Genomic DNA, 18,347 nt, shown 5'->3' with positions numbered 1-18,347 from the left:
TTTTTTTTTTTTTTTTTAATTCGCACTTGCTTGGGCTGCTCTAAATGGTCCGGGGGAATGGGGGGAGGGTGTGGGGGTGATGAAATCCCCAGCAAAATACTGATCACCGTTATCAAACCTGTGCTTCTTTTTCCAGGGGGCAAATTTGCAGTGACTTTATTAGCTGAGTAGTTTTAATTCCCCGGTAGATAAAGCGGTAAGGATTTGTGAGCGGTAAGGAGCCCGATGGAGCGCTCACCGTAGCCTGCCCAGGGCTGAAGAGTAAGTGACCTGCTCGTTGTTAGGTGATCCTCCCCCCTTCTCCTTCGCTCTCTCGCTGCCACCTTTTGTGGACCGCGCTTTATTTTATTCCGTGGGTTGGAGGGCAGTTTTGCGGGGACGGAAAACGCAGCGAGTATTTGGCTTTTTGTTGTTCCGAGCTTCCTCCTCCTCCCGTCCCCGCCGAAGTTCCCCATCCCCGCTTTAAACTCCTGCTCCGCTCCTCCGAGCCTCCTCTTTGTCCTGTTTATTATAGCTGCCTTGCTTTTTGTCTCTTCCAATTTGCCTGTCATTTGCATGTCGCTACTTCTCCTTTTTAACCCAAGCCGGGAAGGACAGGGACTTTTTATCCTTACTCTTCTTAGCCTTGCCATTACTTTTTCATTTCCAAGAGTGGGACGAGTTGCGAATCGTGGAAATGTATAGAAAATGGGATTTGAGTGGTAGGTAGCGAGCACATGAGAAGAGATCAAATGCAAGTCGCGGGATAAGAGCCTTGATCTGGGAAAAGATTAGGATTATTGGTACTTTCTGTTTGTTTGGTTGTTGTTTGTTGATTTTTTTCCTCCGGGGGGGATTTAATTCTTTCTTAGCCGTTGATGGAGATCTTTCTTGGCTTTTTCGATTTTCTGTTTAGCGGCTGAGTGACCCGGCGCACTTTGCCATGTGTTTGCACGGAGTTAAAGCGCAGGAGGGAGCGGTGCTGGGGGGCGTGGGGCCTGCGCGGAGGGGGCGCGCAGGGCTGCGCTGGGGGCGCGCGGCTCGGGATGGGGGGGCGCTGAGAACGCGGGGCCCGACAGGAGCGGGCGGCCCGACGGGCGACCGGGGCACGACTCCCCGGCACCGGGCGCTCCGCGGGGGCGGAGCGGGGCCGCCCCGGGGCCCTCATCTCTTTGCAGAGAGGGAGAAAGTTGGGCGTACCCCCCGCGGTCGCTGCGCGGCGTCTGGCGGGGCAGGGCAGGGCCGCAGGGCCGGGGCGGGGGTGCGGGGGGCGCGGGCAGGTGCGTGGCGCTGCCCGCAGGGGCGGCGGGGCAGGTGCGCGCCGAGCGGGGCGGCTGCGGAGCGGGACGCGGGGGGTCCTGGCCGCCGCCTCCTCCCTGTGCCGGAGAAAGTCTGGGTGACGGGGTCAGCCGCGGGAAGCGGGTCGGGAATCAGTGTCCGCAGGCGGACGCGAGAGGCGCGGCCGAGGTGGGATGGAGCTCCCGGAGGGGCCACCGTCGCGTCCGCGTGTTTGTGCCCCGTCCGCGGAAGGGCAGGTACGGGGGTATTAACTTAATGCCTTTGACAAAGTAGGGGATGTCAGTCAGGGCTGGCAGACACGGCTCCAGACTAGAGGTGCCCTTGAATGTCGGGTAAAAGTTGCCAGCACGAGCTTTGGAAACCCGTTAGTTTCCCACAGGTCCCGAGTGCTCAGCAAACCCTATGGCGTTTCTGGCTGCATGGCCAGTGTCACCCCAAACCCCTCATCCGGGTCTGGGGACGGGTGGGGAGCACGTGGAAGGCATCCACGCATCCGGGGCCATTGCTCGGTGGCAGAAGGTCCTGTGTTGTTGAATACAGGGTACAAAAACACGTCTGTATCACCGCGAGGTGTAAAAGCTCAGATTATTTGTCACTTCCATTGCCTGTAGAGGTTTGGCAGTATGCAGGATGAATTATACAGAGGCAGTTTCCTTACCCGTAGATTTGCATGTGGCACATATCCTTTATGTCTTCTTCTTGCAGTTTTTCCGTGAGTTGCCATCAATCACATAAAGTTTACGATCGCTGCAGCTCATTTAGCATTTATTTTATCTGCTTTTTGTCCAGAGCTTACCTTTAGCAGCAATATCACATACTGTGAAATGTTTATTAATACTCAAGGGTAGACAGAGTATCAACATTTCAGGAGTTAAACTGTGATAAAACGTACAATGTATATACTTTTCACTAGCAACTCCCTATTTTTGTAAAGTATCTTGCATTCGCTGAATGGCACTGACGTATATACTGTTAACTTCTCTGTCAGTTGAACTCTGAGGCCTCTCAGTTTATATAATTCATCTATTTTATGTTCAGTTGATAAATTAAGGTATTCATAAGAATGGACACATTTTGAAATTGAAAAGTTTAATTTGATTCAGGGCAGAATTGTAAATCCTGCAATTTGTAGTTTCTAAATAATGATTTATTCTGACTCAAAGTGCAGCCTAACTGCTAAATTAAGTAACTCAAGATCTGTGATTTAACGACATTGTGTAGCATGGAAAAAATAATATCTTGAAAAACTTGAGCTGAATTTGTAGTAGGAATCTTGAGAATGTTTCAGTATTATCTCTACACAGAGGCCATGTGGGTTATTTTCTTCACGATCAGTGAAATAACAAGGACCAAACTGGCTTGAGAGGAGGAAAATGTTTTCAGTTTTCTAGTTTGAGCAGCTTGATTTCTTTTTCTCATTCAAAAAATCTGTTTTGTCAAGCAGTGCCGATCACGGCTGCATGATGGAGGGCCCTGTATCTCCCCAAAATAAAGGCCTGAACTAGTGAGATACCGAATCCCTCCTGTTAGTGAGCTCTGTAGTTGATGGGAATTGCAATGTTTCGAATTCACAGGAATTACTGAATACCTTGTTGGATTGGGCCCTCAGTATCACCAAGTTCGTAAGACAAGGGTTGCTTTCTTCTTTAAGGCTAAAGAGCAGGCAGCATAATTTTGAAGTAAATCAAGCTCTAATTTTTGCTGCTTCCTCTTCTTGTGGAGAAATCCTAATAAAGTAGCTACTACTGCACAAATAGTTGCTCATCGTTGCTGCCTTGTTTCAGATTCTTTGATTAGACATCTCAGCTAAGGGAGTTAGATAACCATTTCCCCAAGAAAACTTGTGTCTGCGCTGTACAAAAAGGTAGTACTTTCTTATTAGTGGCTGACGTGATTTTAGCACTGAACAGATCTATGGTGAATAGATGTCATCTGTTCTTCAAATTTTAGCTGTGGTTTTATGCATGAAATGCTGTCGACTGGAGTAATTTTCATCCTGCGCTTCTTGGCTGATTCTGGCAAAGCCATACCCCATGTACCGCGTTAAAGATGTAAATATTTCTATTAGCAGAAGCATGTTGAATTTCTTGTGTGGTATTCGATAATGGGCTGACACGAAGCAGGCAGATGCTGGACCAAACAGAGTAGTCAGCTTGTGAAAAGATAGGAACGGTTTCAGCTCTAGAAACTGATATCTCCTTGAATTTGTCCATGCATATCCGTCAAGTTTAGCACTTTGCTGCTGTGTATTTAATGGCTGTTTAGGTTAGGGTAGGGATCTTCAAAGTGGCTGACAAGGGTGAATTTGAATTTACATCTCCTTTGCATCTCATAGGTGTATGAATTAATCTAGGAGAAAATGATCATCGTCTTTGTAGATCAAGATGAGTTAACAAAATTGATTACAGAAATTGATTTATTTGTAGTGAGTGCGGTTAAATACCTGACATCATACTCCTTTTTAAGGACTGTTCTAGCCAAAGATTTGGTAAGAGTAACTCTTGGAGACCTAGAAATTAATCTGTTTCCATTTAAAATGTCAATGCATATCAAATGGATCTGAAATAAACCCATGTCTGTAGCTGCTGTGCTGTTAAGAGGTTATTCATAGCTACATTGTAATCATATCTTCTTAAATTTGTAAATAAAATACTATTGCTATGTTTATGGATGGACGTAGAAAGTGCTGAGGCCCTTGGTATGATTTTTAATTACATGGGCATGGAAAATGTTCAGTTTCTGAGAAAGCCACACCGTGCGAGTTGATGTTTGAGATGTGTCCCGTAAATTTAACATAAACTACACTTGGCATGCAAGGAGAATCAAAAGTGATGTATAAACCAAATTTAACCTTCAAAAATTTAAAACTATGTAACTCAGAAAGAAATGTGTGGCGCTTCTGAATATTTCTACACAGATCTTGACAACCTAAGCTATCTTACTAACATATTTTTCTGGATAGCTGCACACAGACATTAGATGTATGAAATATAGTTTTGAGACAACGTGCAGCCAAAGTACTGCTACTACATAAAGGACACACACTTCCTAATTATTTCCCCCCCTTCCCAAGAGTTCCTTATTTATTCAGTTCTAATCTAATCAGTCTTGAAGTCTGCCTGTCGTGGCTGGGATTTTGCATCCCGCTGTACATGCCATTCCACTTCCCTTGAGTGCGAATTGGTTTTGGTCCTCCGAGACTGAAATATTAACTGACCGTTCAATACCCATTCTGTTTTGTTGGGCTGAAGTAGAACTATTTCTCATATTTAAGCTGAAAGGCACGTAAGCCTTAAAGCTGGCAGTCTGTAGGCTCAGGATAACACCAGGGCAAATGGGAGATGTTGCTTAATACCCAGGTTAAGTGTACGATAACTCTGATGCTTTCAGCTTCCATCGAGGGAAGGAGAGGACATTGCTCTGGAACACCTCCTGCCGCATGTTTGCAGTGGCAGGAATGGGCTGATGAGCAGTGGCTGGTACAGGGGCTTGGGGAGAGGGAAATGGACACTGGGGAGGAAGGATGCATGGCAATGACCTTCCAACCTGGTTCAGGACAGCCTGTTTCCTGAGCTGCTGACTCAAGGGTACAGCAAGCCCTCCCCATGTGTGTCCTTGATTGGGATTGGGCAAGAGAGAGGGAAACAGTGGTCAGGCACCTCGAATTTTCTGGGAAACGTGCAAAACTTGAAACCTGTCATGAGGTTTTTGGTGTAAGTCTGGGAATGTATTCCTGGCTCTCAATCAAGCATAGCTTGACTACAGAAAAGGAAGGAAAAGCGTGAAGGTTTTCGGTGTTGGTGGGTTTTGTTTCTGGTTTGTTTTTTTTTCATATTGGCAAGTAGTATCTGTGTGGTGGATGACTTTAGAATATCTTATGTGCAGTAAGCAGGAGCTCTTTTGGTTATCTTTCAATTAGTTTAGACCACTTTCAAATGAACACCATTAGACTGAAAGGTCAACCTTGACCCTGGTTTATTCTGTGCCATTGTCGCCTGCATAAAAACCCTGGTGATGGTCATCCCTTTCCACCCTCCGAGGACTTGACCAGTTCTTTAGAAAAACAACCCTTCTGAAATCCCAGCTCCCCTCATTTTATTTTTTCTTAGATAAAGTTCTAATTGTAAGAGCCTGATTCTGCCCCTTGAAAAACTGCATTTGCATCAATTGAGAGAAAGCAGGAGGCAGTCTTTTACAGCACATGCTACCAAGCAGGGCCTGACCCTACCCCTTGCACATAACAGGAGTTTTGTCCCCCTGGACTCCAGGGGAGTTGCTTGCAGGGTGGGATGCTCCCTGGTGTGCAGGTGGCAGAATTGGGCCCCTGCAACAGAAGTCCTTGTTATTTTATCATTATCGTGAGGTAGCCAAACTTAACTTACTTAATGTACTTCTTGATAAGGAAAGATCTCTGAAGACAGTGACTGGATAACAGTGTAAGGCTCTGGATTCCCCATTTGAATTCATTACATTTTTGGTTTTTAATATATTTTTTATCGTTTTTTTGCTCTCCTATATGCAAGGAACAGTAATGTAAACAAACAGTATGTCCCTTGCATAACTGTCTCTGACACCAAATCTCTGAAAATTCTTTTAGTACATCCAGAATACATGGGCAAAGGCTGCAGAATAAATGTAATGTTTCTAAGTATTTAAAGCTTTTTTTTTTTTTTTGTCCTGGTTGCAAACTAAGCATTGACTACTGTCTTGATTTTACAGATTATTTCATGCTGAAATTATGCCTATTTGCATGGATAGTCATTCTTTAAAACTAGCCACAGATGCAGTCCTAGGGAGCACGTAGATGTTTTTACAGGTGAACCGAAAGAGATGGGAGCAATTCCAAAAAGTCTGCATGCTGCCTTTGGCAATATACCCTGTTATTGTGAAGACTGTGCTCTGTTAAGCAAATGTAAAGTTTAATATTAGATAAGCGTTGCATGAAAAATATTTTAATTTTCGTCACTGTTAAATTGTAAGAAACAGGAAAAAGTGTCTAATGCTTTATGTGCGATGTGAGTTTAGCATCACTAGTTAATAAGTCACAAATTATGTCAAGAGCCTTTTACAAAATGCAAGGAAGTGTGTTATCTTTTTATGTTGTGTTCCTGGGAAACAATGAGAGTTCATATAAAGAGAAGGTATCTTCCTTTCTCACGCAGCTGATTGATGTTATTTCTTTCATCTTCCCGTATTTTTTCTCATCTTTTCTGCATGTCACAGGAAATAAGATTCTGTGTATTCAAAATGCTACATGTAAGAAGGGCTTCACTGGGCATTTCAGATATAGTTCTTGGAGATTTTTCTAAAGCAGAGAGATGTGACACTGAACATGCATTGTTTCTGCTATGCAAAAAATTTGACATCATGTATTTTAGTGTATGAAATACAGAATATCCAGCCTTTCATAGCGGAGTTTGCTTGGAGAGTTGCAAAAAGGGAAGGAATGGATGGGGAATTCAAAACACTGTCGTGGCTAGTCACTGGTACATATGAGGCTATGTCAACAAAATACATTTTGGCCTTTACTCTATCACATCTCTATAAATACTATAATCCTGACCATATCATATTTTAATGCATTTTGGTTTTACTGAATAAATGTTTTCCTAATGATTTAAGAGAGGTTTTCCCCCCACTGTAAGCCTGAATGCGTCTATGATTTCTTTGCCTTTCACATACACATATACCACCTTACCTACAATTGTATGAAAGTTGTTGTTTTAACCTTTAAATGTTAAAACAATTTATCAGTTTTATCTCTCTTTAAAAATAAAAACTAATATTGCATTTTTACATTGCAATTGAATTTTTTAATCCAAATTTTATACAATTTCTTGTTTTAACAATAAATCTTAAATAAGGAATACTTTCATCTTCTTTTGTAACATGTATCTCAATGCCCTAAATTTAATCAATTGGTTGTCAGAGGCTGTGTTCTTCTAATCTACTCTTTCTTCTGAAGATAAACAGTATCATTTTAGGCATTTGTGCAAGAGAATCATATTACTGGTGCTTAAGCAGTTTTTGCTTTTTTAAATCTTAATCCATCTTAAACCAGTGGAGCAGAAATATTTAAAAATGTTTCATTTCAAGCAGAGTGCATAATAAATTGCAATAATTGTAATGTGCCATAAATCCCAGAGCCTATGCATTTTGCATTTTATTCAGGATTGAGGTCAGGAAATTTGGAGAAATTTAAAGAAAATGATTCATCAGTCCTTTTGTTCTGTTGGCCAGGGTCCCAGGATTCTTGAGCTGAGCCCAGCTGACAAGCTTTTGAAGATGGCACAATAACAGTCCAGTGATGCCTGACCATGACAGCACAGCCCTCTTAAGCAGGCAAACCAAGAGAAGAAGAGTTGACATTGGAGTGAAAAGGACGGTAGGGACAGCATCTGCATTTTTTGCAAAGGCAAGAGCAACGTTTTTTAGTGCCATGAATCCCCAAGGTTCAGAGCAGGATGTCGAGTATTCAGTGGTGCAGCATGCAGATGGGGAAAAGTCAAATGTACTCCGCAAGCTGCTGAAGAGGGCGAACTCATATGAAGATGCCATGATGCCTTTTCCAGGAGCAACCATAATTTCCCAGCTGTTGAAAAATAACATGAACAAAAATGGTGGCACGGAGCCCAGTTTCCAAGCCAGCGGTCTCTCTAGTACAGGCTCAGAAGTACATCAGGAGGATGTATGCAGCAACTCTTCAAGAGACAGCCCCCAAGAGTGTCTTTCCCCTTTTGGCAGGCCAACTATGAGCCAGTTTGATGTGGATCGGTTATGCGACGAGCACCTGAGAGCTAAACGCGCCCGGGTTGAGAATATAATTCGGGGTATGAGCCATTCCCCCAGCGTGGCATTAAGGGGCAATGAAAATGAAAGAGAAATAGCTCCGCAGTCCGTCAGTCCTCGAGAAAGTTACAGAGAAAACAAACGCAAGCAAAAGCTGCCACAACAGCAGCAGCAGAGTTTCCAGCAGCTGGTTTCAGCAAGGAAAGAGCAGAAGCGAGAGGAGCGCAGACAGCTGAAACAGCAGCTGGAGGACATGCAGAAGCAGCTGCGCCAGCTGCAGGAGAAGTTCTACCAGATCTACGACAGCACTGACTCCGAAAATGATGAAGATGGCAACCTGTCTGAAGACAGCATGCGCTCTGAAACCATGGATGCGAGGGCCGGCGACTCTGTCAGCAGGTCGGACAATGAGATGTGTGAGCTGGACCCAGGGCAGTTCATTGACCGGGCGCGGGCCCTCATCCGTGAGCAAGAGGTAGCGGAGAACAAGCCGAAAAGAGAAGGTCCTAAGGAGAAGGAGCAAGGGCCAAATGCCTTCCACCCTGAAGGCAAACACTTGGCCGAGACATTGAAGCAGGAGCTGAACACTGCCATGTCTCAAGTTGTGGACACAGTGGTCAAAGTTTTCTCATCCAAACCCTCCCGCCAGCTTCCTCAGGTCTTCCCACCTCTCCAGATCCCACAGGCAAGGTTTGCTGTCAATGGGGAGAACCACAACTTTCATACGGCCAACCAGCGCCTGCAGTGCTTTGGGGATGTCATCATTCCCAACCCCCTTGATACCTTCGGCAGTGTCCCCATGCCTGGCGCCACCGACCAGACCGAGGCACTGCCCCTTGTCGTCCGCAAAAACTCCTCTGACCAATCCGCCTCGGCCCCACCGGCTGGTGGCCACCACGCCTCCCTGCACCAGTCCCCACTCTCAGCCACTGCTGGCTTCTCCACCTCCTCCTTCCGCCACCCCTTCCCGCTACCCCTCATGGCCTACCCTTTCCAGAGTCCCCTGGGTGCCCCATCGGCCTCCTTCCCGGGGAAAGAGCGCGCCTCCCCTGAATCCCTTGACCTGACCCGGGAGACTACCAGCCTGAGGACCAAGATGTCATCGCACCACATGAACCACCACCCCTGCTCGCCGGCCCACCCCCCCAGTGCTGCTGAGGGCCTCTCCTTATCCCTCATAAAGTCCGAGTGTGGTGACCTGCAAGACATGTCCGAAATCTCGCCCTACTCGGGAAGTGCAATATCCTTTTCAAAAGATGAGCGATAACCTGGTGGTGGCTGGTGGGAGAGGATGAGGGGCCGTGCCGGTGCCACAGGGCTTTCCCTGGGTGCTGCGGGAGTGGGGTGCTTACGGGGTGCAAGCAGGGGGCTTGGTGAGGCCAAATAAAATGTGTGGTATTGACTGACAGCACTCTTTCAGCAATGGTGTTCATGTAAAAAAGCCACTGGCCCTCCCCCAGCCTTTTAGTCCGTCCTGTGGGGTCAGGAAGACAGCCAAGCCCACAGCCTGGGTGCCAGTGGGTTTCCCTGGGCTGGCAGATCCTTCCCCAGGCAGGGAGGTGATAAAGGGGGCATCGCCCTCGTCCAAAAACCATTCCAGCTAGGGCTGCCTCTTTTGCCTCCTGTGCCAGGCCAACACATGACCCGTGTTAATGGTGTCATGGCTGGGGCTCTCAGAGAGCCACAGTCCGGTTGTTGCTGAGACTTCAGCTCTGAAGTGCATAAGGGAAATGAAGCACAAAAGACACAGGTACTGATATATTCAGGCTGCATCAAGTTCTTTCCCCCACCCAGAGGTCTGTTACTCAGCCCGTGTGCAGCTGCCTGCTATGCATGATTAACCTCTGTTCAGCCATACACAGAAATCTTTTGTCCTAAGATACACAAAGCAAATTATTTTGGAAAGCTAGAGAGAACAATTAAATATAAAACTTCAGCTGTATTAAATTTACAGGACACTTCCCTTCCTTAAAAAAAAAAAAAAAGATGATAATAAAATCTCTCTTTTTAGCTCAATAGCAGGCTTTAGTTAGGGCGAAAAATCCATCTCTGCCTTTATTTAGGCATATCCAGACATAGTAATAATCTTTTAGTTTTTTTTCCTGGAAACTAGTACTAGATTTTTGGGGTTTTTTTTGTTTGTTTGTTTTTTTTTCTTTTAGCTCTAACACCTCCCAGGCTTTCAGTCTTTTCCCCTAAATGTTCTTTTTGGTCAAAAGGTTTTTTATCAAAGTACAGATGTATTGAAAGCGAATAAAATACCATGTGTGCCCAATGTTAAAGTTGAGGATTTTGCATGAAGGGTAGATTGATAACTTTTTCAGCTCTAAGACCCCAGCAGAAGGCAACAGCACAAATGCAGAGCCTCAGATGCATCTAATTTCATTCCCAAGATGATGAAAGTAATTGCAATTGAATACCTGTGCCCCTACCTGAGTAATGGTAGCAATGCTGAGGAACTTGTCCCCTTTTGAGGGGTATCATGTGAAGGCAGCTGCCTGAGGCTGTGCTTCTTCACTGGTTATCTTCTAGGTGATTAATAACTCTGGTGGTTTTAGCTTATTTTAACCACATTTTCTGTAGACGTGTTAAATCCTCAGGAAGGTCCTGTCAGGGCTCTAGACCTGCTGGTTACCTGGACTTTCCATCCCTCCCATGGTAGTGGACACCACTGGGACAAGGCAGGCGCTGCAGGTCCAAAGCCTGTTACCACCAGTCTTTGATGTAACTTAGGTCAAGTCTGAGTCCAGATTACTGCTGTCTGACCTGTGTGAGTAGGCCCATTTCTATGGGGAAAAGTGTTCTATAGTTGAAAGCACCTTTCTAAGGTGTTGGTGTTTTCGAGAGCCATCTGGTAGTGGACGTGGTGTTTGAGGCACCTCTTTACCAAAAGAGGATCTTGTTGAGCATTGGTAGCAAGGAAATCTTCTCCTCACCATTTACATTTTACAGCAAAATAGAGGAGTCTGTCTAACTCCAGCATCACTCAGAGCTAGTGGCAATTACTTTTGCTGTTCCAAACTCAAAATCTGTATATTGAAATGCAAGCTTCAGTGCTTGGAAAGCAGTCCTGAGGTCAACAGGAGTGGCAGCTGAGGGCAAGACTCAGGCCAGGGCACTTAATTTCTACTAAACAGGACAGTGGCATACAAATTGTTTTTGTATAAAAGTAGTTCTCCCATCTTGGGAGAGGAGTGAGGAGTCATGAAACATGCCAAGTGTGTGAACTAGGAGTAGTTCCAGGGCTGCACTTGATCCTTGCCACCCGTGGAGCATGTCTCCCCCACTCTTGCCATCTCTCCCCCTTTCTTCTACTCCTTCTCGCTGTTACTTGCTAATGGATCTTGCTGCTTCGGCTGAAACAGGGGTGCAAGAGTCCCCTGCTGCTTCAAGATATAACCAGGGGAAATGCTCAGTGCTACAGTGATAACCTTTCTCTTTTATTACCCTGCTTCTTTCCCTGCCATTGGGAAAACACACTGACTTTCCCACCTAGACGCTGTTTCAGGGTGCATTTTGTTCTGGGTTTAGATACAGACCTGTTGGGACAAACAGATTTATTAAATAACGTCTCTACACGTGCACCGTAGTCTGCTCTGCTGTGGGGATGGATGTTTTTTCCTAGCAGCAACTCATTTGTCCAGGTAGCTTACAGTTTCTAGGGAAAGGCATGGTGTGGAGGTTGGTTGGTTTGTGGTCGCTTTTGTTTTACATGGTTAAATGTGCACATATAGGCAACAAATTTCTTGAAAGAAGCAGATCTTTCTTCCCCGCAGAAAGCAACATCTGTTTTCCTGGACAATGCAGCCAGGATGAGAACAGAAGACTAGCAGATAGAGCCAAGTTCAGGTTTTAGTAGTAAGTTAAACACTGAACTAGCCTGGTTTTTGTTTTCTTGGGATTTATTCTTTTTTTTTTTTTTTTTTTTTATAATAGTGCCTGTAAAATGTATCTGATCGTTCTTTGCTGAATTGCAGAAGAAAATGGTTAATGTTTGTGTATGTTGCTAAACAAGATAAGATGCACCTGCAGCCTGAATTCCCATCTTGGTCATGAATGCAGTCTGTATCTTTGCAAACTAATCTGTTTAATCAAATATTAAGTTTTATTCAAATTCCAAAAGAAACAGACAGCGAATTGTTTTTCTGTATGGTCTTCCTTTGTCATGCATCCTCTTTGCATCTCAAGAAAAATAGCCTTGTTCAGTCCCAAAACATTTGCATAGATCTAAATTGAAGCACAACAGTAGTTTGTGTGCTGTTAAGACATCTGTAAAGGTGAAGAACTTTAGCATGCTCTCCCTGGCAGGAGGGCTTTGAAACATTAGTGCAACTTTCTACAATTTTATTTATTTTTAAGCAGAATTCCAATCCAACTGGAGTAAGTTTCACAGTCCCAATATGTCAAAGCTGTAATCAGTGAATTACAACGTTTTGAAATGAGGAGTTATTACATCTGACTAGAATTAAACTAATTAAACTTTTTTTAAAAAAGGAGTGATTGTACAGCAAACTGGATAACTCTGTGCTGTTGATAAAACCTGTGTGATGAACAAATGGTTTCCCAGCCAGTCTGTTCTTCAGAGAGTCTTGAAGATGCTCGGCGATGCAGCTATTTGGAGCTTCGATGATTAAAAGTACCTGAGGTGTAACTTAAGGAGCAGCTTGGCTTTGCTAGTGCAGATTTTTTTACCTGATACAGCCTATTCTTACCCCTTTTCCCTTCAGCTCAATACACGCGTGGGCTAGAAAAACCTGTTAGAGCATTTGCGGGGGCTCAGGCTGAGAGTAACAGAAGCGAAAGATCATCTCCACTGAAAAATATTTTTACAAAAGAGGAACATTACCTGGGAGGATTGAAGTGCAAATGAATCAAATGCTGTGCAGTGCCACCCCTGTGCTTCTCCAGTTAAAACACGCATCAGCTTGTATAGATTTTGTCCCCATATGTTTTGTTCCCAGTCTTCCACTTCCTATTTCTTAGGGTTTAGCCATTTTTCTGCTGCTGCTGCGATAGGTGAGGCAACATTGTGCTGTGTAAATGCACAACACTGAGACTCTCAGGTTGTTTGAACACCGCTTTAGGTTCAGCTGCAGTACACTGTTCCTCTGATCTTTTATGTTCCCGAGCAGATGTCTTTCATTAATTTATGGATTTATCATCTTTTCTTTCTGTCCTTTTTTTTCTTTCCTTTTTTTTTTTTTTTTTTTTTTTTTTTTTTACACCTGGCAGCTGGCTCAAGTTTCAGCAGTTATTGTCTATTTTGCATTACCCATAGAATTGAATGTCATCTGTCTTCACAAAGCTATAGCTAAGAGAATTGAGGCAAGCCACACGAGCTGCTGGGACAGAGCTTGTTTGCGTTCCATTCGGCACCCCTCCTCCCTTTACCTCCTTAATATTTATTTGTGCTCGTTTTCTTTCCTGGCCTTGAATGGGGCTTAGCTCGTGTTCGGTACAGCTGTATGTTTACTGAATCTATTTCATCATGAGTCATTGTGCGTGTGTAAGTATCCTGGAAACAGCTAGTGCTTTCTTGGAAGAACAGTTGCTTTTCAGCCCAAGCACTTAAAAAGGAAATTAAGCAATTGGTCAGTTCAGTTTTTTTTCTGAAATAGCAAAGGGTTATCTAATTCTTAGCTCTTAAGTCTGTCATTAACGATTTTTTGCTATATTATTACAGATCATATCTTTTATCACAGTAAAGCGTTAACCTTAGGATCAAGATATACAGATTTGTTGCATATTTGATATTGCTTTAAGGCTACCAAGTGCTTAAGAGCAAGTATAATTTTAATAAAAAATGGATTTCTGGGAATTTGAGTCTCAGAGCATCTTTTAATACATGTTTCATTCAATATCAATATCCTCTGGCATTAGAGCAGAAAATATTTAAAAATCCTAAATGCAGAAGGAATCCAAATGCTTAGACAACTGTCTAATATGCTTAAATCCAGCAAATACGAGAGGGTTTTTTTGAAGTTTAAGTCCATCTTTGAGCTTACTTTGAAAGAGAATATACACCAAACCCGATATTAACATGTTGTCAGCGTCAGAGGAATTGCAAATTAAGGAGACTCAGGATTACTTTTTTTCTCTCCTATTGGAGTTCCTTTTTGGACCCCCAGTTTCCTGAAAGGATCACATAACAAAACGGATTTCTGGCACAGAAGTTTTGATTTGTCTAAAACTCTTATCACTAAGCAATAGGTGACAGCTTGCTACTATTATTTCACTTACGTATTTTGACAGATGGCACTGCAGAGTGTAATGCTCTTTTAGACTTCTCTATCAGTCTAATGGAGGTAACTGGAGGTTCTTTCAACTCTTCTCTTGGCACAAGAAGTATGTCAGTCATAAATTATCTTCTTTGTAATCATTAAGCATCTAAAACAAAATGCAAGTTCAGCTGAGCCGTTTTCCATGTACTTCCAGATAATAAGAGGTTTTTAAACTAATATTGTCAATGGTTTTTTTTTTAAATGTTACATTTTTCTAATCTAAAAATGAAGCTTGTAACTGAAATGAAGGGAGAGGGTTTCAGCAGATTTCAGGAATTAGAGAAAAGGGAATTCTGCTGAAAAAGCCTAGCTAATCAACAGTAGCCTGCTGATAAAAATTAGTCTGGGTTTCCCATCTCGAGGCTTGGAGTGTGAGATGTTCTGTGCTGACGTGCACCCGGCTGTAAGGCAAAAGAGGCACCTTGGCTGCAGCGCATCTGTCAACTTGGTTGACCTTCCCCCCCACTGTAAGGTGTGAACTGAGTGAATTTTTCAACAATTATGTTTAGGAGAAATAGTCCTTAGAGAAGCTTCTGGGAAGAACCCTTAATTGACCTTGTGGGGACCACATTGATTTTCTCCACGTGCATCTTCATTTCTGATAAATTATAAAGCCATTAATTTGCTGAGGAAATGGCAGGGCCAGCCTGCGGCACAGATGTGACCAGAGCTGTCCTAGCACACAGTTCACAAAAGAGAGCCAAGAAGCGGGGAGAAAAATCAGCAAGCCGAGATTGTTATGGTTAGCTTCACATTCCCTTGGGAACTCTTTTAGTTGCTTCTGTTTACAGATCTAAAAGGTAATGATGTTTCCAGGATAAATAGGCTGCCTTATAGGGTAAGTGGCCATTTATTGATTTGCTAGCCCACATGTATTGATTGGTTAGCCCCAAATACAGCTTCATTCTCCAAGGAGTTAACTGTGTAAATCAGGAGGTGACAAATTTGTGGTGGGGGCATTCAGCAGCCGAGGGGCTCTGCCTATCACAGGTTTCACTTTGATTTGCAAGGCAGCCACTGGAGCAAAGCAACAGCAGGATTAGAGAGAGCTACTCAAGATGTTAAAATTTATTGATGCGAATGAAACAGGTGAAATGTGCTGCCTGTATAAAACTGCTCGAAATCATGAAGTGCCTCTGATTGTCTGACATGCATTGGCTTTATTGTGTGCAAGTAGCACAACTCTGAGAGAAAAAGAAACTTTAACTGGCATGGCAAAGAAGAGAGAGAAAAAAGCTTCCGATAAGTTTTCTGCGGCACATGCTTCCTGCATTTGTTTCCGTAGCAACAAGTGAACATACATATGGTACACAATCCGTAAACTTGCAAGATCCCTGAGACCCAGCACCTAAATTGATAGGAAATACAGGGTTTAAGTTATGTGGCCTCTTGTCCCACATTTACCTATTTTGCAGAAAACTACAGCACAGCAATTTAACTGTTAATATTTTCTCCTGTAGTCTGGGGAACTGTAGAGTATTTAAGGGGGCACTTTCATAGGTCTGTACATTCTGAAAAATCTTTTTCAAGAAAAGAATTTTCCTTTACTAATTCAATCCTACATGCAGGAAGGCTTGTCACCGAATCACTTGAAAAAGGCCAAGCTGATGTTCTTTTACACCCGGTACCCAAGTTCCAATATGCTGAAAACTTACTTCTCAGACGTAAAGGTAAGAAAATCTCTTTCCCATGCTTTCTCCTTACTGATGGTATTTACTCACAAAATGGTACTGTGTTATCATATTAGAGATTAATAATATTTCTGGGTGCATAAAGGTTACATCTGACTTCATTCACTTGTTCTTCTAGTTGAGGTATACCCTGCTTGTGCCTGGATGAGGAAAGCGGATGTTTCTAAATTAAAAATTAAAGAAAACCCACTAAAATTTTAGAGCAAAATAAGAATAATTATTACAGCAAATTAAACGGTTTTCATTATATATCCTATTAGAAAAGGAAATTTCTGTGGTAGTAGAAATGTACTTCCAAGAACATTTTGGAGCAGTTCTCAAGTCCTCCCTTATTGTTTCTTTTCGGTTGGTTTCCTCATATTTGTGCTTACATAAGCAGAGTGTAGAATCCCTTTCTTTCTGTCAAAAAGAAACAGTACATTGAAATTCTCCATGCAGAAGCTGCTTAAAAACAAAAGTGATGATTGTCTCTTATTTACAACTTAATTTGTTGTTGATGCAGAGTACACTGAGCATAAGGAGGATGAATAAAGTGACAGATTCAGGCCACATTATTCAAATGAGGATATGAAAGCTGTCGACATACAGCTGCATCCTCCCTCATTCTACAGAATATTAGGACCTCCTGATTTTTTTTCTAAAAGTAATTGTTCCTTCACATCAACTTGATTTTGTGTTAATCATCTAAGTTTTTTTAAAAAACACATAGATTGTGTTTTAATGATTATAATGGTATACATGGTGTCATTATCTAAGTAACTTTATAAACATTACATTAGCTTAAATTAGTTTGTTACATATCCCCCCACCCCAAACAAATTACTGAAATCCTTCTTTTAATCACTTTTGGGTTATGGGTTTTTTCAGTCTTTGTGGAAGATTATTCCACAGGTTGTGAACTTGGCCCAATTTCTGCTGATCAGTTCTCTTTGGTCAAGTTTCTTGGCAATGTTTCCTTTTATTTTTTTTTCATTTAACGTTGCTTGCGCATCTCAGTACGCTTCTACCCCTCACAGCCGTGTCCTTGGAGGTTCCTCTTATTCAATGACATGTGCTGAGCGGATGGTGACAACATTTATAAAAAGGGGGGGGAAGCAATACAGCACTTCCTAGGCTAAATGGCTGGTCAAGAATCATTAAACACACACAAAAAAAAGCTGCAAATGGCGCAGCGGGCCAAGTGGAGGGTTTACTCTCAGAGTGGATCCACCTGGAATGGAAAAATTGGAGGGAGCATTTCAGGCAACACTGCTCCAATGAACTGCCACAGGCAGATGTAGCATTGGCAGTGCTGCCCAGGAGGATCCTGCTCTGGGACTACCCTGCACCTTCACCCTACCTGTTCACATATCCAGGTATGCCAAAGTGGAGATATTTTTTCCCTGGCATTTCTGCTTAATTTCCTCTTCTTAAGAAGATACGTACTTGAGTGTTTCCATGCATGTGGTGACTGTCTTCTGATAAAGTTCTGTAAAATGCAGAAATTTGCTTTTTGTGCCTCCTTACATTTATACAGCACCAGGAGAAACCCAGAAGGGCTTTACAAACCAGCAGTGTGGGATGGGGTCATTCGTCCAAAGGCGAATGCAGCCACCTCCCTGGCGACATGTGTCAGCCACACATGGTCAGCAGCACCACAGAACCAGAGCTGTACATCAGATACACTGATTGGGCTTTTCCATACCTTTAAATGTTTCAAAGTGCTTAGCGTGTGTTTGCAGTTTCTCAAGCCAAAGGATGCTCCCCCTTTAGCCCACGTGCAGTCCCATTAGCTTCACCCCTCCTACTTACGGAAGCGAGCGGACATAATTTTGCTTAAATGGAGCCAGAACGTCCTTGTGGTTTAAGCAGGTGTCCCCTACCAGTGCCGACGGGGACTGCTGCTTGCCACTGGAACGCTCTCATCCGTGAGCTGAGAACACATATGTAAATAGGTACCCTAATGAGACATTTCCATGTGCTGTGCTGGCCAAATGTTTGGTTCTGAAGATCGTGGCTATATTAATAAAGATGTATGCGTAACATGTAATACTTAAAGCAATAGTATTTAATTTCATTACTAATTGCCCTTAAAAAATGAAAAGGAACTGTATTAAGGCAGTGATTTATTTCAGAAATTTAAATAGGAGAATAAAGCTTGGGAACGATTTGAATATCAGGGCCAGGCCCTCGGGGGGAAGTAAATGCTTATAGCTGTGCTAGAACCAAGGAAGCTGTACTGATTTACACCAATTAAAAATTGGTGCTTTTCTTCCTTCCTCCCACTGCCTCAAGAAGGCAATAACCCCAAAATGCTGTGGCAAAACTC

General features: G+C 43.2%; 1 protein-coding gene across 5 annotated transcripts in view; it reads left to right on the top strand.

Annotated features, from left to right (window-relative positions):
- Positions 1-142: 142 nt before the first annotated feature.
- PROX1 (prospero homeobox 1) overlaps positions 143-18,347 on the top strand; it is a 49,184-nt gene continuing 30,979 nt past the window's right edge. For 2 of the 5 annotated variants that reach the window (XM_027641489.1, XM_027641487.1), the window contains exons 1-3: positions 143-261; positions 7,519-9,307; positions 15,911-16,018. In XM_027641489.1, coding sequence (XP_027497290.1) covers positions 7,586-9,307; positions 15,911-16,018 — 1,830 coding nt within the window. In that variant the 5' untranslated portion in view covers positions 143-261; positions 7,519-7,585. Of the gene's footprint in view, positions 262-1,361; positions 1,515-7,518; positions 9,308-15,904; positions 16,019-18,347 lie in introns of those variants that run through there. The other 3 variants (XM_027641486.1, XM_027641484.1, XM_027641485.1) reach the window with 2 other exon arrangements.

This window comes from Corapipo altera, unplaced genomic scaffold (genome assembly GCF_003945725.1).
Source record: "Corapipo altera isolate COAL_440 unplaced genomic scaffold, ASM394572v1 48b, whole genome shotgun sequence".
In the NCBI taxonomy this organism is placed as follows: domain Eukaryota; kingdom Metazoa; phylum Chordata; class Aves; order Passeriformes; family Pipridae; genus Corapipo; species Corapipo altera.
This window is presented reverse-complemented; position numbering and strand designations above follow the sequence as displayed.